We start from the raw sequence: 21316 nt of genomic DNA, 5'->3' as shown, positions 1-21316 counted from the left end.
GTTCATTTCTCTGTCTACCGGGAGTGCTGCTGATTTCGGTCTGCTCTGGGGTTGCTATGTCTGTCTGTCTCCTTGTTGCTCCTGTCCGCTGTCCTTATAGTTTAATGTTTCCTGTTCCTCCCTTGCCTTTGCTGTGTGTTGTTTTCCCTGACTTATGCTTGAGCTTGTTCCTGTAACTGTTCCGTAATATAAGGCCCTTGCTATTGAACTAGATAGTCCCAGTCCTGTCCCTGCTCCCCTGCCCTGCTCCTGCCTTCCCGTTGCCGATTCTGCCTATGACCATGACGATCCTGCTTGCTGCCTGCCACTGAACCCTGCTCATGACCCTGACGATCCCGCTTGCTGCCTGCCACAGAACGACTGCTTGTGACCCCAACAATCCTTGCCTGCTCCCTGCTGTTCTGGCCACCGAGGTCCTACCCGCTCCAGGAGTCTCCCCTTGACATCTCACAATCATTCTTTGCTAGACTGATTCTCTCCTCTAGTCCCAGCAGTATCCAATCCTCTGGCATCCTACCTGACATTTTCAGTGACCATACAATAGTGTACTGTGTAAGGAAAATCAGATCACCCCAATCAAGCCCTAAAGTTCTCCTCACTAGAACATTTAGGAACTTTAACTCACAACAGTTTCAGGCTGATCTTACCAGCTCAGAATATATAGAATGAATGGGTGCTCCAATAGTCCCGGAAACAAAATGAATATTAATCCATAATACATATCATGAAGAAAAAATTGCTTCTATTAGGAGTGGGTGTGCTACTATTTGAGAAATGAATCCGCTTGCCTTCTTTATATCTCCTGAAGGTAACGGTGAAATGAAGATGAACCCCCTTCACTGTACCTCATTGGAGACAACAATATAATAAAGTCCTGAAAATCTCACCAAAGTATGTAGCCAGTATTGTGTCAAACAGTAGATCTTCTTTATATCTTACCCACTCCTTGAGTTATCACCTGTGTCCCTTTTGTTGGGCAGTGCACTGCTGAGTGCATTTTTACACATTTTTCTTACCATGTTGATCTTACCAGCTGCCCTTGGTACAGAATCGACTTAATTCCCGACCAGATTCTGCACTCGACTATTTCCATTTTGAGTTCTTAAAGTTGAGTTCCATTTTGAGTGCTCCACTATGCAGAATAAGAGTACAGGGGCCCACCTTCCATGGGTTACAGCCGACCTTATAGCTCTCTACCATCTTAGGGATGCCTTATGGAAAAGCTACAAAGTAACTGGCCCTACTAAGGATCTTAATAACTACAGATGCCTGCGGTATATGTGCACAAGGCAAACAAGGCACGCAAAAACACAATATTACTCTGACAATCTTCATCAGAATCCATCAAAACCATCTAACTTGTGGAAGGTTATTAACATTATATTCCTGCCTTCTAACCATCAATAACCATGTAATATCATTAAGGGGATTATTACCCTGGCATATCCCTTTGACATTGCAAATGCATTCCATGAATACTTTGTGGGGTGTGCAACTAATTTATTAGCGAAACGCAACCTGAACTACATACATGAACCTCATTCTGGGAGTACCTCTATAGCCAACCCCCCCTTTCTCAACACTAACCAACGTGTTTTTAATATGTCCCAGTATCTGAAGAGGAGATTACACAAGCGCTCCTCAAATTAGAACTAAGCAGCCAAAGTGGACCTGACCTAGTGCAATCTTAGTTCCTAGGTGTCCTAGCCATTGCCAAACCACTTGCTTCCCTAGTCAACTCTATTCTGTCTGCAGGCCATATCCCTAAGACCTGAAAAACAGACAAAGCTGTTCCAATCTTCCAAAGTGGGGACAAAAACACTGTCTCAAACTACAGGCCAATCTCTCTTCTCTAATACTATCTAAAGTCATGGAAACATGTGTTCACGTCCAATTAAGCGATTACTATACCAAGACAAATTTCTCTAGCCAATTCCAATCTGGATTTTGCCCCAAACACTCCACGGTAACTACCCTCCTAAAAGTTTGCAATGAGATCCAGTGTGGAATGGAACTGAGACAACTTACTGGTGCAATATTGGCATCTTTGCTGATGACACTAAATTGTGTAAAGGTAATAAAATCAGAGCAGGATGTAATTTCTCTTCAGAAGGACTTGGAGAGACTGGAAACGTGGGCAGGTAAATGGTAGATGAGGTTTAATACAGATAAATGCAAGGTTATGCATTTGGGATGCAAGAATAAAAAGGTGACTTACAAATGAGATGGGGATAAATTTAGGGAATCCTTAATGGAGAAGGATTTAGGAGTGCTTGTAGACAGCAGGCTTAGCAATAGTGCCCAAAGCATGCAGTAGCTGCAAAGGCAAACAAGATCTTATCTTGCATCAAACGGGCAATGGATGGAAGGGAAGTAAACATAATTATGCCCCTTTACAAAGCATTAGTAAGACCTCACCTTGAATATGGCGTACATTATGGAACTAGAGAGAGTGCAGAGAAGAGCCACAAAATTAATAAAGGGGATGGGCAATCTAACTTATGAGGAGAGGCTAGCTAAATTAGATTTATTTACATTAGAAAAAAGGTGTCTAAGAGGGGATATGATGACTATAACTATATACAAATATATTCGGGGACAATACAAGGAGCTTTCAAAAGAACTATTCATCCCAAGGGCAGCACAAAGGACACAAAGGACACGGAGCCATCCCTTAAAGTTGGAGGTCTATTTGGAATGTGCTTGTGTGATATTTCCATTCTGCTGATATGGATATACTATTGATATATGAATTTTGAAGCATCCCTCACCTTTATTGATCACTGCAGATTAAGAACTGTAGAAAAAAAACTCCCTCTTCCATATATACTGCTGACTTTTTTTTTTTATTATTGTAAGAAATGTCTGCATTTGCCAATTCAGTGATATGATGTTTTGTATCTAATTCAGGGGATTTATTTCCGCATATCAAGAAAAAGACGTCTGTGTATGATTTTGTTTCTCTGCAGGTTAAATAAAAAACATCAGTATTTGCGGTTTTATCCCCAGACTTCTATTTAATTCTGATGATATTTTTTTTCACAGCTCAAGAAAAACACTCAGTTTATATTTTTATTCTAACCATGCTGTGTTTTTTTTTTTTAGTTTGGTAATTCATTAAATATTCTGCAATATGTACACAGTTCAAATAAAATATATATAAATGTCTCTATGATTTGTGCTGGTGAATCGCTGGGCTAACCACGCAGTTAAAGAGAGCTGGACTACAAGTGTATATATACTCCAAAGTGGAGCAGATTTTGTTTGCTGATTTTCACATTTGCTGTGTTTAAAGCGACAGGCGCAATAAAGCCTTATTTTTATTTCACCTTAAAACAGTCTCCATTGCGTACCTCTGCACATGTCCTCTTACAGTACGCATCAGGAATGTTGCACCATCCCCCCCCCCCCACTTTTGATTTCTGTATCCACCCCCAACCCCTTCACCCCTCCCCCCCCCCACAATTGTTGGAAAAACTTCATAAAATCTTAAGTGATAAAGAAAAGAAAAAAGTAAGCGGAAAGAAAAGTATGTTTAGCATAAGGTCATTAATATTTTAAGCCAGGGTTAGCTATCTCCTGTTCTCAACGGCTACCAACAGGTCAAGTTTTCAGGATATCCCTGCTTCAGCACAGGTGGCTCAATCAGTGCCGAAGCAGGGATATCCTGAAAGCCTGACCTGTTGGTAGCCCTTGAGAACTGGAGTTGGCTACCCGTTTCAATCTAATTCTTGTAACATTTTTACACTACAGACCAATAACGCAAAGTCAGGAAATGCTTCAATTAACAGGAAATCTGTAAAACAATGGTTTACTCTAACATTATGACATGCCTAGCCAGTGATAGGCATTGAATCATTTTTCTTTTCCGGTGCTCGGACATATATCTAGGTTTTGTAATTTTTCCCTTGTGCCCTTCCCTGTGTAAGAATTTTGAAGATGAATATTTCAAAACATTGCTGTCCTGTTAAGATGCAAGAGAGTTCAATGGTGCATGACCAAGTCTGTTTATTTCTGATCACAGAAAACAATGGGTCTCTACAAGCAGTTGAAATTGAGTACTTCCTGTAAGTGCATGAATAACACTATAATATATTATTTTGTCAGTCTCTCAGTATAATGCTTGAGCAATTTAATGCTCCAGAAGTGAATTGGCCAATAAATGGGAAGGAGGGTTTAGGAGTTCAAATACAGGGTGAGAATGTGACTTATAATGTTCGGAGGAATAAAACCGATTCATGTGATGCTTACGTACATTACATATCACTTAGTGACCCAGCCTCTCCAAGTTATCGTAAAATAAGAATTATCATCATTAAAAATTACAAGCATAGGAAGCTGACATTTTTTTTATTTTCTCTGGCTACTCCCCTTAATTTAATGTCAATGTATGTTCAAGGAGAGTTTGCCCAGACAATAGATCATTAACCCAAGGTTAGCTGTATAAACTGTTTAAAGGTGCAATCCCTAATCGCGGATCAAAAAAAAAAAAAAAAAACTCGTAGAGAATTTAACAAGTCAAACATCTTCCTTAAAGAAACGTAACTCTCCTTAAAATACATATTGACTGTCGCTGCTTCTTTGGAAATCCAGCATCTTTCCTTTAGGGCTTCTGAATTGAGTGTTTAGCCAAACTATAATTATCAGAGAGCCAATAAAGGTAAGGGAGGGAGGAGATATGGATAGCTACAGAAAATCAAACTTCTCCAAAGTTTCCTCTCACCATGTTTGCAAACTTTAAAAGTTGTATAAAAATACTTAAGGTGTAAGATTTTGAGAAGAAAAAGGCAATAGAACCACTCCCCAGAAGCCATGTTTGCAACTGAACCACTACATGTCATGTACCAGTGGAAAAGCAGATTGTGGAGCTGTGGAAGACATGAAGACACACTTTGGTATTTTATAATTGCATTAGGCTCTTGGAAAAATACTTATATCAGGGGAGCGCAAACTTTTGCTGCTGCACCCCCCTGTCTTGGCTGCCCCGGTGCTCACGCCCTCCCTCTGTCTTGGAGCTGCGTCAAATGATGAGGCAAGTCATGTGACATCATATCACGCATCCCGCTGTGTCATTTGACGCGTGTGTCACATTTAATTTAAATGCCCTGGGGAAGAACGTGGGTCTCTGCAACTGCTGCGCCCCGCCAGAAAAATCTCCCACCCCCCAGTTTGAGCACCCCTGCTCTAAATCACGGGTGACAACTCAAGTCCACAAAGGTCACCAACAGGTCATGTTTTAAGGATATCCCTGCTTCAGCACAAGTAGCTCAATAAGTGGCTAAGTCATAATGACTGAATCATTGATTGAGCCACCTGTGCTGATGCAGGGATATCCTTAAAACATGACAAGTTCTGTTGGTGGCCCTTGAGGACTCGAGTTGTGCAGCGATTCCATTCTATGGTCTCGCCGCAAAGCAAAAATTGCCAGAAAGCATAACCGGCAATTCTCGGCATTTGCGCATGCGCAGCACAGTAATTTCCCCTTCTGCGCATGCGCAACCTCCATTCTATGCAAGCGCGATCATCGTTCTGCGCATGCTCGACCTCTGCATCCCCCGTTCTGCGCATTCGCGACCTGGGCAATCCCCGTTCTGCACATGTGCAGACATGGCGGCCCCCTTCCCGGTTCCGCTGTATGAGCGAAACGCCGAAAAGCGGGGCCCTACTGTACAAGTTAGGGTACCTGCTGGCAGTGATAGGGTTAACCAGCCTGCACATGGGAGTAGTCTCATGCACCAGTTACATTGTTGCAACTTCAGGCACATGCTAGTCTGGTGAAGCATGAGTGACTGTTAGGGCTAGCTCACACTGCCTGCTACGCAATGTACGCAAGCTTCTGTGCGCGCACGTTCGGCGCTCTTTGAGGCTAGTGAATGAGAGTTGTCACACTAGAAACTGCTTGTGGCGGCAAAGTACAGCGTTGACGCTGCGACATTTTGCCGCCACAACCCAAAATTGACATTTCGGGTTGCAGTCGTGTCACGTTAGCTAGTTCAGCCAAAAAAGGAGAACCAGCTCTGTGACGCATTCGTCACGCCCCACGCCACACCCCCAATCGCCTCTACCCAACTCCTGCAGCTAGCTCACAGATCGCTGGGCTGCAGAAGCGCGCACGAAAGCGCACAGTCGTAGCTGGCAGTGTGAGCTCGGCCATAGGAAAGTTCTAATAAGGCATGTTACCAGTGGGGTGACTGGTTAGCAACATCTAGTTTTGCCCAGAGACTAGGGGTGGAAAGGTTCACACCCCCTGGGTACTATATATACGTTGGTGGCCCTCCCCTTTATCCTTAGGTTCTGGGTAGCTCCTGAGTCCAGGTGACTGACTTCTGGTGAGTCCTGTCCTGCCCAGGGAAGGGATAATGGCCCTGGGATGGTATATTTGAGATTAAAGTCCTATATAGCTGATACTCAGAGGAGGGAGGGGATATAGTCACCTCGGGCATTTGGTTCCTGCTAAAGCCCTTTGCCCTAGGAAGAGGATGATGATTGATTACCCCAGGCCTGGCTCTGAGGAACTGTGCAGCTGCCAAAGTGAGTGGGTGGGTGAGGTGAGAACAAGGGTCACCATCTTAATGTACTACACTGCTGTGCTGATGTCCACTAAGGCTCCACTAAACCCCAGTTGCAACGTTCCTGGGTTCAGCATTCTGTTATTGATTGGAAGTTCCTGCACGGGGTGAATCCCTGCCTCTGGCAGTGCCCTTCTAGGTGGAGACGCAGCACCAACCACAAAGAGAATCTTGTACCCCAAACTCCCAACTACATCCGCGGAGACTCAGCCTCCTGGGAACAAACAGTGGAGCACCATAGCACCAACACATATGAACATTCTCACTTGGGGTAGGGGGGCGGCGGGGGGGATAGGTGTGTTACACATATTTCATTTCACAATATTCTTACCTCTTTTTGAAAGAAATTCCATGCACTAGTGAGCCACTGGTACCTGGGTAATCCATAGTTTGGCATTCTAGCTTTTAAACTGACCATGTCTGACCACTGAACTGGAACCTGGAAACAAAAAACAACATTTAAAAAAAATGTTTTACCTAAATAACATGCTTTACTTACGTATGTATTTTGACTACATGAATATTCTCTTATGGAAGTTAGAACAAAGACACAAACCACAAGCCAGTTAGCAAATATACATTTTTATATCTACAGTACAGCAGTATAGATGAATAAGACCCAAGGTTCACATATAATAGATAAACATATGAAAAAGGTAAGGCAATATCTATTGCATACAAATCATGGATAACACAGGCAGTATTACAAAGGCACATTTAGATCACCTATTTTTCAATAAAGTACCTCTCTTATACTGTATAAAAACATACTATAGATTCCATTTTTTGTATTATATGCAGTCTAAATAAACTGTTGTATATGACAAAGGTGTTTGCGTTATGCACTAAGATATCTTGACAGACTATACAGCAAACAAATATTTTTCCTTGTGGTGCTAGGTTTTACATGAACGGCATGCGCGGTGCTCAAATTCTCTGTACACTGTCTCAAAAATATTACAAATGGATCAAGGTACTCAGTTCCCACATGCACTGTGTAAAGAGCTGTATACACATGCAAAAAGTATGCAAAACATATGTAGCCTGTGTCTTCTAAGGCTGAGCTCACAGTTGCTGCTCGGGCATGCGCTTCCGTGTGCGGCCCCCTGAAGCCCCAGCGATCTGTGCGCTAGCTGCAGGAGTTGGGTCGTGAAAGATTGGGGGCGTGGCGGGGGGGCCTGGTGAATGCGTCACGGAGCTGGCTTGCCCTCATTGGCTGAACCAGCTCACGTGACTGCAGCCCGAAATGTCAATTTTGGTTGTGGCACCAAAATGTCGCTGCGTCAACGTCCGCAGCGCCACGGGCACTTAAGGAACTACCTTACACAATCAGGTAAGTGTATTTTAAGTGTGCGCCGATGCAAGCGCGCTCACGTAACGGCGCCGCCAACATGGGCTCAACCTTAGTGTAGTATATGTAATCTAAGCTCAGAAAAGTTGTTTATTTCACTCTCTTTCACTTTTGGCAACACAATCCATGAAATGTACATATATTTCTCAGAAAGGCAAAGATTTAAACAAAAAACATACACAATAAATGTGCAATATGCGTACCCTTTTCACATGCCGTAGGTTACCTACCAGGCTATCAAATTTCTAGAAGGCGCAACCACGACAGGTTTAAAACTGCAATCCAGGGAGCCTCCTGGTTTGGGAGAGACGGGAGCGGCGGTCCTAGGAGTCCACCTGGCAGACTTGATAAACAATATGGCTGCCAGATTCAGGATCCACTCCGGTGACCCCAAAAAAGCCACAACATTATCAGGAGATGTCGTTGCAACTTTGATATGGTGACCATGTTTGCAGTACATCGCCATATTTGTATTTTTTTTTTTTTTTCAAAACCGGCACAAAAGAATTGCAAAAATCTCTGGGAACCGGTGGGTTGAGGGGGAACCACTGATAAGTTAAAGTAAGTACATTATAAGTACAAAAACAAGCAGCCGGGATTGCCGCTTTAAGTAAACCAACAATACTGTACAGTATATTGGAGACAGAGTAGAGCAGGAGTGGCAAACTCCAGTCCTCAAGGGCCACTGACAGACCAGGTTTTAAGGATAGCCTTGCTTCAGCACAGGTGGCTCAATCAGTGTCTCAGTCGAAAACTGAGCTACTGATTGAGCCACCTATGCTGAAGCAGGGATATCCTTAAAACCTGACCTGTTGGTGGCCCTTTAGGACTGCAGTTGGCCACTCCTGGAGTAGAGGGATGTCATCTGTGATTCTCTATTTACGAAGAAAACAGCCTTCATTTTAACAAGACTCTTTATGCCATTTAGTTACTTTGTACCGATTTGTGCTTTTCCCCAAACGCAATATTTTCAATAATATATACATGTAGCCCCGGTCCCCTGTGGCTCCTAGAGACTTCCCTCCTTTGTGGCAGCGCGGTCGCGGGTGCCGCCGGAGCCAACGACGGACCCGCCGGCTGCTTCCAAAGGTGGGGGCCGGAGCAGGGAGCGTTCCGAGCCTTAGGAGGCTCTGCGGCGCACCCGGCTAGCGGGGGCCGCCATTGTGGTTGCACGCACATGCGCCGTGATCGTGCATGCGTGGATAAGGGTAGGGAGCTGCGGCGGCCATTAGACAGTCGCGCATGCGCAGTTGAATCGCGCTCGTGGCCCCAATGGTATAGAGGCCTCCACGGGACTACAATTCCCATGAGGCTAAGAGTGGAAGGTACCAGGTGCCGCAGAGTGGCCAATAGGGCTGAAGGATTGCCCTGCAGGGAGAATGGATACATTTGGCGGGGTTTTGAGGAGAGAGTCAGTCGGCGCCAGGAGAAGCTAGGGGAAGGAGGTAGGGTGCAGGAGTCAGTGACTCCCTGCATTAGGCCAGCAGCCCCCGAGGCCCCAGATAGCCCGGAGCCATCCAGTAGTGTGAGTTGTGTCAGGGACAAGCCCCAGGTTAGGGACCCGGTCCCTTACTATCCAGAGCCAGTTAGGGACCCAGCGGACGCTGCACGTCCATCCAGAGGTTTGGGCTCAGACCTTCGCTGTTGCTGCAGCAGCCTTCCGGGTGGGATCGCCCCGGACGGTAGGTCCTGTATTAAGCTGCCATCGGATCCTTTGCGAAGTTCCCTGGGCAGGCCCGGGCACTGGAGTACTCGGCAGGTAACCATCACCAAGTGAACCAACGATCCTATATTATATTTACACGGGACCAGTGGCTGCGCAGTCACACATATCTATCTCACTTGAAGAGTGGGGGACATATTGTGTGGGGTTACTGAACATGGGGTGGGATCACCCGGTGGAGGTGGGAGCATCCTGCGCGACGCAGTAGTTAGTGTCTCCTCCAGGGAGGGACACCGGTTGATATATTGCTTATGGTAATTACAGTAAAGTCATTGGTTGTTTTACATGCTTTGTGTGGAGTGATATATATATTGTCCTGCGAGGAACCACTCCCCCTCTGGTGGGAGCCATCGCAGGTGGAGGCGCTGCACCAAGTACGAGGTTACTCATATTATTACACGTGCCCCAGGCTCTCCGTGGCGGAGGCTTAGGCCTCCTGTGAGCCTAACAGGTAAAGCACCACACTGGGTAATACATATAGATCCCCTCACCTGCACCCTATCTGCGATTGGGGTCGGGGAATATGGGTTACATTTGGAGGCGCTGCTGAGATCAGACCTGGGGTGTCCTAATCTATTTTTTTGTCAAATTGTCCTCCATGATTGTAAAGTCCGGACACGAGGTCCTTGCCTGGGCCTTGGGGCAAAATCTTGAACCTCGCCAGGTGGTGGCGGTTGGAGGCCTTCCCGCCACTATACCCGCTGCAAGGGTCAGGTATTATATGTGTAAAATTCCTGGGTGGCCGCATTCCTGTGTCTTAGAAGAAGAACACGATCCCACGTCCACATGGAAAACGACACTTTTCGTGGCAACCCACACTGAGGATATATGCCTGTCAGAGGCACCGTCCGCACTGATTATGCCAGAGGGCCCGCCTGAGGGCTACCCCTTGTATATGCATAGAGCCATAGTGCAGTTGATAGGACTGTGATCAAAATGGAGACTCCCTCATCCAGTGGGTCCCACCTAAAATGGCGTCCCCCGTCAAGTCAGGAAAGCGCACGTGTGGCTGACCGTCAGTCTACACTAAAATGTTCTGCAAAGACCTGTCCAGGTTTGGCGCGAAAGCTAGAGTCCCGCCCCCGCAATGTGAGTGGCGCAGCGCAGAGCCAGAACCACCCCTTGAAAGAGGGTGCCCCGTCTCTAGATTCCACCAGGGGGAGTGAACACAGTGAGCCTCAGTCAGTAACTTCTGTTCCCCCTAGGAAAGGTAAAAGATGTAGTAAACAGCATCCTCAGTTGTATGGGGCCTGGCTGATGAAAGGAGGGGACGTATCCTTTCTGTTGTGCCCCTGTTTGCAAATGAACTTAAAATTGTCTGGTGGTATGGACTTTGACCCCTTTAAGCTACTAATAGAATATCAGGCGGCACAGGTGGATGAAGAGGGATGCATACAAGGTGTCTGTAACAAGTGTGACTTCCCAGGTGGCAAATTGACCTGGGGACCCAAGAGTGCCTGCTGCGGAGCACAGTTCCTGAAGCCCGTGCTGCTGTGGCCTACGAAACTCGCCAACAAAGGAGTGATCGACTTCAATACTGGGCCACTCAATGCAGGTAACCGATCTACCTCCCTCACTGAAGTTTCGGAGGACTCTTGCACTCTAACTGTGGTTCCAGATCCGGTTCTAAAGCCAGAACCCGCAGAGGAAGATGTGAATGACCTCTCTACTGGGGTAATCAATGCTGTTAACCTTTCTACCTCAACCACAGAAGTTTCAGAGGCTCCACGTGCTATAACCCCGATTCTAGACTCGGCTCTAGAACCACAAGAGTTTCAAGCTACATTGCCCAAAATGGACAGCTGTAACGCGGTGGATGCACCGAGTCAGTGGGCTGTAGCAGATGTTCCAGGGGGTCCGTGCACCCAAGTTCTAGACTCGGTTCCACCCTCAGGACTGCAGATTCCTGAACCGCAGATTCCGGAATCACAGGGTAAGGTGTCTCTACCCCCATCCTCTCTTAGTGATTTCAGGGACCAACAACCAGCCGTGGTGATGCGCCAGCCGGCGGACCACCCAAGTGAAGCTGAAGCATCTGTTGCGGATCCTGCTGTGGGCCCGCTGCACAGCGACATCCCTCGGCAGCAAGCGCTGGTGCAAAAGGCGCCGCGGAAGAGTCACACGGCCGTGGCGACTCCCAGTGTGTCGGAGGGACATCCGGAGACGGGACCGGAGGAGGAGGAGCTCATCGCAAGCCAGCGGAGTGGTGAGGAACCTCCTTACTCCCCACAGTCTCCGATGGAGGTGGCCATGGAGAAGGCCCTAACTAAGGCTCATGACCTGAGTGTGAGCCCTTGCGCTCCAACCCAAATGGTCCCAGGACTGGGATCCAATGCTCCCGAGTTTTCAGAAAGTGAGTGGACTGCCCCAGAAGTGCCGGAGACAGGTCCCAAGACAGCCGGAGTGGAAACTGACAGCGTCCCCGAGGACCTGTTGGCCACCGTGACTCAATGCAATGGTGAGGCACCAAACCTGTACTCCCTGCAGGATGTGATGGAGATATCCGTGAAGAGGCCCTGCTCGGCACTTACTTCTATGCAAAGGATCACCAAGTTCGTCTGTCTCAAGACCCAGAGCTCATGATGTATCCCGAAGACATCACTTCAGAAGTGACTGATGGAGCCAACAAAGACTGTGCTGTGACCACTCTGGTAACTATTGCCTTCTTCATGCGCAACATGGAGCGTTTTATTCATCATGTGGTGGACAGAGGAAAAGGTCAGGGCCTCCCTGTATACCGCATGCGCGATGCGGATGGCCGGGTAAAGGTCTCGCCAAGAGACACTGTGCTATTCCTTCCACCAGGGGGAGGAAGTAGTACGGAACCAGTGACTGTTACCCCAGAGCATGATTTCCAAGAGATTATCCCGGCGGAGGCTCACAAAAGTCAAAGTGAGGTATCCCCACATTATCAGTTAGGGGCACCCCACAATTGGTCTCAGCAAACAGCAAACACTCAGCTGGCCTCGGGTACTACTGTGGTTGTTATGTGGTGTACCAAGTCACACAATGTATTGTGAAATAAGTGATATAAGGCGCAAACAACTATAAATAATAAGAATTGTGAATATATAATAAAAAAGTGATGTGTGATGAAATCATTCAAACCACCCAGCTCAAACCTCACTGGTGGGACCTGTTTCACGGGTTCCAAAGATTTAAGCAATTTTCTCAAACATCCAGGGGGAGCATATGGGGAAAAAAACAACAAGATACACAAATATAAGTGCAGACGTTTCTGGAATGTGGAATGATTGTGTCTTGGCTCGTATAGATGTACTACTCACAAGAATTTAGAGTAAATCAGGCAGCTGGCAAATAGGGTTGCCACCCATGTAGATGGCTAAGATCTGGACCCCCCTTGTTGGAGATACTCCGTCAGCAAGGTGATGTATGCAAAATAGAGAGAGAGCTACATAGTGCGATCAAAAAGGTAAACTTTATATTTTAAAAAACGTGTCTGTAAAATACGCACTTACAATGTGCCAGTAAAAATCAAGCATGTATCTCACAAATGGAGAAAGTAGAAGCTCCCCGAACTGCTCACCGCCTGGCTTTCTTCCATGGATCTGTGTGCCGATTCAGAGCCTCCCTCAAAGCGCCCGTCCAGGAAGATGACGTCACGGCTGCAGAGTTGGTCAGCTACGGGTCACGTCTGAGCCCAAAATTGGTCCACTCAGCGCGTTTCGCCCAGCTTGCTGTAGCTGTTGTCGGCTTCGTCAGGAGTGTATAGGATTGGGTACAGTTGACTCTTATATACCCATTTAACAAGCTAATCTAGTTAATTATACAATAAAACAATTAAACAACCTGATCTATGACTATCATTATGGGAGTGAAGTTGGAAATTTCATGACATACAATAAATTGCTTCGCATACATTAATGTGTAAGTGCAACTGACAGTGCAATGAAGAAACATAAAGCAGACATACTGATCTCATAACATTAAGAGTGCATATATATTTACAAAACAACCCAGCTTGGGCAATATGAAATGTCATTAGAAAATTACTGTTTAGTATGGCATATGTGTTTGACTGCTAGTGCAATCCTGAGTGATATCCTTTGTTTAAAGTCCCATCTGCGATCATCAATGGACAACAATTAAGGAATAAAGTGTGAGGGGATAGAGTTTGAGGGGTGAACTTAAATAATCATATTTATGTAGTATGAAACTACTTAAAGCTCTTTATGGATTCTATTATTTTTACAGAAGATCTTCAATTATTGAATATTTGACAATAGTGCTCAAATTAGCAAATAAAGAGTCTAATAAAATATTAGTATTAGGAGTTAGTATAAATGTGTGATCTTTAATAGGGTGCAATTATCTGCACAGCATCTATCTGGGAACTATATTATAAGGAGATGTTGCAGAATAGTATTTCCTGATAACATTCTAAACAAAATACACCTGTACAGTATTTAGGTATGTCTATGTGGTCCAAACTATGGGCCTCATGCAGAGAGCATAGAATTTTAAAATTGGCGAATTTCATAAAAAGTAGCTTTTTTGGAGAGTTTTATTCTCCATATGCAGAAAAGTGCGAATTCTGCTATGTTTAACATGGATGCGTGTGGCGAGTTTAAATTGGCGAGATGCGCGCTTCAGAAACGTGTAAAAACAAATTCGCGCCTTTTTTTTCCCCTTTACTATAGGCGGCGAGCGCCATCTTGCCATCTTTTCCTGGCACGGCAAAAATGCGAGAATCGCGCCATTTTCTTGGCGCGAACAGCCGCTACATGCCGTTCGCACCTCTCTGCATTCGGAGAGTTTTAAAAATGGCGAGATGGAGGTTCTCGCCAGCCGCGAGGCGAGTTTTAGCAATAGAAAAAACAAAATGGCGCGTTTTTCGGAACTCGCCATTTTCTGCCGGTTTCTGCGCGAAATTGTACAAAAAATGGCGAATTTCGAAATAACGATGCTCTCTGCATGAGGCCCTATAAGTGTTGTCTATTCTTATTTCTAGATGTTATTATATATACTTATCGAGATAATTCAATAAATTTAATTTATAAATAGTGTACAGATTCTGTGTATCATGAAACAGAGTCTTATGGGCATTCACTGAGATTGCGTAATCAGGTAGGCTATTATATTATAATCAATGTGAAAATGCATTACACTCACATGCATTTTCACATTGATTATAATATAATAGCCTACCTGATTACGCAATCTCAGTGAATGCCCATAAGACTCTGTTTCATGATACACAGAATCTGTACACTATTTATAAATAAAATTTATTGAATTATCTCGATAAGTATATATAATAACATCTAGAAATAAGAATAGACAACACTTATAGTTTGGACCACATAGACACACCTAAATACAGGTGTATTTTGTTTAGAATGTTATCAGGAAATACTATTCTGCAACATCTCCTTATAATATAGTTCCCAGATAGATGCTATGCAGATAATTGCACCCTATTAAAGATCACACATTTATACTAACTCCTAATACTAATATTTAATTAGACTCTTTATTTGCTAATTTGAGCACTATTGTCAAATATCCAATAATTGAAGATCTTCTGTAAAAATAATAGAATCCATAAAGAGCTTTAAGTAGTTTCATACTACATAAATATGATTATTTAAGTTCACCCCTCAAACTCTATCCCCTCACACTTTATTCCTTAATTGTTGTCCATTAATGATCGCAGATGGGACTTTAAACAAAGGATATCACTCAGGATTGCACTAGCAGTCAAACACATATGCCATACTAAACAGTAATTGTCTAATGACATTTCATATTGCCCAAGTTGGGTTGTTTTGTAAATATATATGCACTCTTAATGTTATGAGATCAGTATGTCTGCTTTATGTTTCTTCATTGCACTGTCAGTTGCACTTACACATTAATGTATGCGAAGCAATTTATTGTATGTCATGAAATTTCCAACTTCACTCCCATAATGATAGTCATAGATCAGGTTGTTTAATTGTTTTATTGTATAATTAACTAGATTAGCTTGTTAAATGGGTATATAAGAGTCAACTGTACCCAATCCTATACACTCCTGACGAAGCCGACAACAGCTACAGCAAGCTGGGCGAAACGCGTTGAGTGGACCAATTTTGGGCTCAGACGCGACCCGTAGCTGACCAACTCTGCAGCCGTGACGTCATCTTCCTGGACGGGCGCTTTGAGGGAGGCTCTGAATCGGCACACAGATCCGTGGAAGAAAGCCAGACACCCGAGGGAGGCGGTGAGCAGTTTGGGGAGCTTCTACTTTCTCCATTTGTGAGATACATGCTTGATTTTTACTGGCACATTGTAAGTGCGTATTTTACAGACCCGTTTTTTAAAATATAAAGTTTACCTTTTTGATCGCACTATGTAGCTCTCTCTCTATTTTGCATACATCACCTTGCTGACGGAGTATCTCCAACAAGGGGGGTCCAGATCTTAGCCATCTACATGGGTGGCAACCCTATTTGCCAGCTGCCTGATTTACTCTAAATTCTTGTGAGTAGTACATCTATACGAGCCAAGACACAATCATTCCACATTCCAGAAACGTCTGCACTTATATTTGTGTATCTTGTTGTTTTTTTCCCCATATGCTCCCCCTGGATGTTTGAGAAAATTGCCCAAGTCACACAATGCACATGTGATAAGTTGTATATTCTATGTACTGCATTTTTATTATATAACGTTTGTACATGGTTATGTCTGCTACCAAGCGAGGTCGTTGGGATTTCACCAGGGGGAGAATTTAGACCCTGTCCCTTACTATCCAGAGCCAGTTAGGGACCCAGCGGACGCTGCACGTCCATCCAGAGGTTTGGGCTCAGACCTTCGCTGTTGCTACAGCAGCCATCCGGGTGGGATCGCCCCGGACGGTAGTTCCTGTATTCAGCCGCCATCGGATCCTTTGCGAAGTTCCCTGGGCAGGCCCGGGCACTGGAGTACTCGGCAGGTAACCATCACCAAGTGCACCAACGATCCTATATTATATTTACACGGGACCAGTGGCTGCGCAGTCACACATATCTATCTCACTTGAAGAGTGGGGGACATATTGTGTGGGGTTACTGGACACGGGGTGGGATCACCTGGTGGAGGTGGGAGCGTCCTGCGCGACGCAGTAGTTAGTGTCTCCTCAAGGGATGGACACCGGTTGATATATTGCTTATGGTAATTACAGTAAAGTCATTGGTTGTTTTACATGCTTTGTCTGGAGTGATATATATTTTGTCCTGCGAGGAACCACTCCCCCTATGGTGGGAGCCATTGCAGGTGGAGGCGCTGCACCAAGTACGAGATTACTCATATTATTACACGTGCTCCAGGCTCTCCGTGGCGGAGGCTTAGGCCTCCTGTGAGCCTAACAGGTAAAGCACCACACTGGGTAATACATATAGATCCCCTCACCTGCACCCTATCTGCGATTGGGGGGTGTGTGGTATATGGGTTACATACAGTACAAATAAAGCTACTACTTTGTTAAACCATAACATTTGGTACAGATGCAGCAGCCGTTATTCGAACACTTCACGCATTGTATACCTCGGAATACCCATGTCATAGCGCATGATTTCTTCCAACCGTACCGCCTTAAGACGCAAGTGCAGAAAATGGCATTTTAGTGTTCTGGTTTTTAAACACCTGAAATTGGCACAGTACTGTACATAATACAATTCATTAATTTCATTGCACACAAAGAAACAGAATCCATGAAATTCAAACAAAGCAACCGCGATAAACACGGGTACCTGGTGTGATTGGCCGCGTTAATGCCGCATGGAATACAGCAGAGCACACGAAAACGGCTCCGTGATTTGTTCGAATAACGGCAGAGGCATCTGTAGCTTTCTGTTTTTAGACTATATCGATTCTGACAACTGAGTTAATCACAAAGTGCAAGGGTACAAAATCTTCCAACTCCAAGCTAAATGTGTTTCTTTCCAAATCAACAGCACTGCCAATGCATTACATGCCAAAAAATGGGCTTTTACAGGTCTGTGTCTCTCTGGGAATGTCCCTGTCAAGCTGCCTTCCATAGGCTTGGAAAGATTCCAGTTCCACTTATTAGAATCATATTACCGTATTTCCTCGATTGTAAGACACACCCTTGATTTAATAAAAAAAAATTGGGGAAAAAAAACCCCACTATATTAAATGTGCAGAATTTTTTTTAACCAGCAGACAATAGCATACATTTATCTACACTTGACTGCACTACAACTTTATGCTGCGGGCACACTGCCGCTGAGCGCGCTTGGCGAGATCACTAGGGGCACGTGACAGGCTGGTCACGTGAGTGGTTCACCCAATGAGGGCGAACCAGCTCTGTGACGCCCCTAGGCACATCCCTAGGAACACCCCCCATGGCCCGTCCACCATGTCCAGGGAAAGCACCCGTTTCACGGGGTTCACTTCACAGCCTCTGCACGGCAAAGGCACCATGGCCCCAGCTTAAGACGCATCCCTATTTCAGACATGTGAAAATGGGAAAAAAGGTGCGTCTTAGAATCAAGGAAATACGGTATATACAAATATCAAGAAATAAGGGATGTGTTGGTTTTAGTAGTGCACTGGGTTGCACACAAATATATTTAACCCTTTCTTATTTTTGGAAAGAAAATATGGAACATGCAAAATACACAATATACTATGGGGCAGTCTCCAGACTGCAAAACAAGGGCCAACAAGCTGCACCCGATTTTTCAAAGGGAAGTCTCATATTGCTTTCTATATGATTCCTTTTCTCGAATAAATCTCATGCTATTTCTGAATTCAGTTTTTCAGCTGAGAGACTCGTAAATAACTCACTATGTTTCATCCTATCTCTTCGAAGTCAGAATAATGACTTTTTGCAAAATTGCATTAGAAGCGACCTTATTGTACCTCTGCTTTTTATAAATAACTCTGCGCAATAAAGTATTTTCTTTAAGAAAAAACAATGCAATATCCTTTCTATTCCTTATTAAATACATTTTTGTGTTACTGTTTCCAGACTTATCCTATCAGCAGTGTGTGTATGTGAATAACAAAGAAAGCAAAACCTTTTTAACTTGGCACTAAAACTGGCACAGATGAAAGACTGGAAATTGACTTGTCTTTCAAAAGACAAGTTATGGACTGCACAAGATAGATAAACAGCTGGGCACATTGGCATAGATTTATCAAACTGCAATACGGGAAAGCAGCAGATTTCACGTTCAAAAATATGATTTCTTTTTAGCCGATAAGTCACCAACGTGTTACCACATAAAATAACACATATTATCCGTGTAAATTACTCAAATTGACTCATTTTTATGCTTACACACTAAACTACGATATCTGGCAGTATCAAAATTGAATGCAATTTTTTATCAGCTACCTGAGGCTGTTGTTAGGCTTATATTGCCTATGTACTTACTGTAATAGCCACTATATACATAACCTAGATAACCTAAATCAACCGAGAATAGATGATAAAATGTATAACAAACATTTTATAAGATATTAAGCCCTTAGTGGCCAGCTAGCAACGGGTAACCTATGGTAACTTGACAACTAAAGCTTCCTAATACTACACTACCCCAAACCACTTTTTGCCTACCAAAATTGCCATTCAATGCCTTACCCTCTAACTGCTACCACCCACCCCAAAGGTGGCCAATAGGATCCTAGACCTACGTCCTAAAATAATTACCTATATTAACAAATACGTACCATTACATACATATAACAACATTAATATATAAAAACATACACACACACACACACTTAAGAGTGTGTGCATGTGTGTGTGAGTGTATATATATATATATATAATAAATAGATAAGAGCAAGGCACTCCGTCAGGTAGATGAAAGTGGGTGCAAATCCTATATAAACCAAATAGGTAATACGATACCGTGTGACCGAATATCAGAGGCAGCACTCCACGAGGTAGTCAAAAGATTTTGTATTTAGTGAGACATAAAAACCAACGTTTCGGTCCTCCACACCTTGAGAAAGGTCCCGTGTGGAGGACCGAAACGTTGGTTTTTATGTCTCACTAAATACAAAATCTTTTGACTACCTCGTGGAGTGCTGCCTCTGATATTCGGTCACACGGTATCGTATTACACATATATATATATATATATATATATATATATATATATATATATATATATATATATATATATATATATATATATACACACATATACACATATACACATATAGCCAATAAAGAATATCACTTGTAAGCACATGCACATGTCTTCGACAGGTCTGCAACCCTGCCTTTCAACCATTATTACCTAGCATACAGTGCTCCCACTGCAGCAAGGGATTCTGGGAAATGACATGCAAATGAGCACACGTGTCACATTTTGCCTGGAATATCCATTCACTTGGAGTCCATTAAAGCCAATGCATCGCAGTTCACACCGCTATTAAGCACAGCATTGGACTAGCAGAGCAAGTCAAACCACTCACAGACATGTTTCAACCTTGATGGGTATCATCAGTGTCAATTACAACATCTATAAGCTTGAATACACAACTGTTTAAACATTATCCTCTTATTACTGCAAAACTATAAGCAGGTAATGAATAATGTTTCTAATCTTTAGGTACGGCTTACAAGTACAAAGATACTGCTTTGCTATTCTTTGCACCTTAATATTGATCTTATTTAGGTATAGTTCTTATTACTGTGGGCAGTAAATGCACCCTATACTACGCTAATCATATTGCTGTTACTAACTATGTAAAGTAAAAAACTATATCAACATTTTTCTGTGCCTCATTTTCTGCCTCCAGATGGTCACACTGAGGCACGAATATTCATTTTTCTGTCACTTTAAAGCACCAATAATATATTCTCCCCCCCCCCCCCTTTTTTTAAATCTACCTAAGCTGGCAATCGTTTGGTGCTCCTGTTATATAGCTGTAAAAATCCTGATTTTGTGCCTAATATAATAGCCACCTTTCAGTTTCAATCAATCTTTCAGTCAGTGTATCTTAGCAGCTACAATGTATCCTCATAGTATTAAGGTAACATTATCTATTGTTACAGTTTACAGCTCAAACTGCTGGGAATATTGGCAACAAATTACCACAAACAGGAAAATGTTGCAAAGATTTTGCACTGCTTGGGAGGTGGGATAAAATCTGCTATAGAAATCAAAGAATGCTTTCAAACTCATTAAAAAGGGCATCAAATAGTTGAATAATGGAAAATAAAAAAACACAGTCACTTATCTAATACTACAGAACCATATTTATTTTAAAACTAAAACATATAACGTTTTGCTGTAAGGTATACCAACATCCTGCTTAATAACTGTGTATGCATAAACCCTGCAGAAACAAAGAAACCAGTCATTATTGAGTTAACCCCAGCAGTCCGATTTCTATGACACCAAGGGCAATTTAAACACCTCCCTGTTAAGGAGCAGGTCCAACCATGAATAAGCGTGTCTAAGGGATTTGCTGGGGCCAACAGGGTAAATCTAGGCCTAGTCCAGGAGCCACTGAAACCCGGACACTACCTGTCCTTCCAGCTCCCTGTCTCCGACTGGCGTGGTCCCTCTAAAGCCAGGGTGGGGAACCCTATCGCCATTCGCCACTTGTGGCGAATTGTCAGTTAAACTGTGGCGAATAAGGCCGCCGGGACTCTCAACTCCCCCCCCCCCCAGAGACGGCCCCCTCAACCCCCCCTCTCCT

General features: G+C 43.9%; 1 protein-coding gene across 4 annotated transcripts in view; it reads right to left on the bottom strand.

The window, feature by feature from the left end:
• TSPAN12 (tetraspanin 12) overlaps positions 1-21316 on the bottom strand; it is a 215352-nt gene that overhangs the window by 72538 nt on the left and 121498 nt on the right. For all 4 annotated transcript variants that reach the window (XM_075599947.1, XM_075599943.1, XM_075599945.1 and 1 more), the window contains one exon: positions 6901-7008. In XM_075599947.1, coding sequence (XP_075456062.1) covers positions 6901-7008 — 108 coding nt within the window. The remainder of the gene's footprint in view (positions 1-6900; positions 7009-21316) is intronic.

This window comes from Ascaphus truei, chromosome 5 (assembly GCF_040206685.1).
Source record: "Ascaphus truei isolate aAscTru1 chromosome 5, aAscTru1.hap1, whole genome shotgun sequence".
Lineage (NCBI taxonomy): Eukaryota > Metazoa > Chordata > Amphibia > Anura > Ascaphidae > Ascaphus > Ascaphus truei.
The sequence above is the reverse complement of the archived record's forward strand: the minus strand, read 5'-3'. Positions and strand labels throughout refer to the sequence as shown.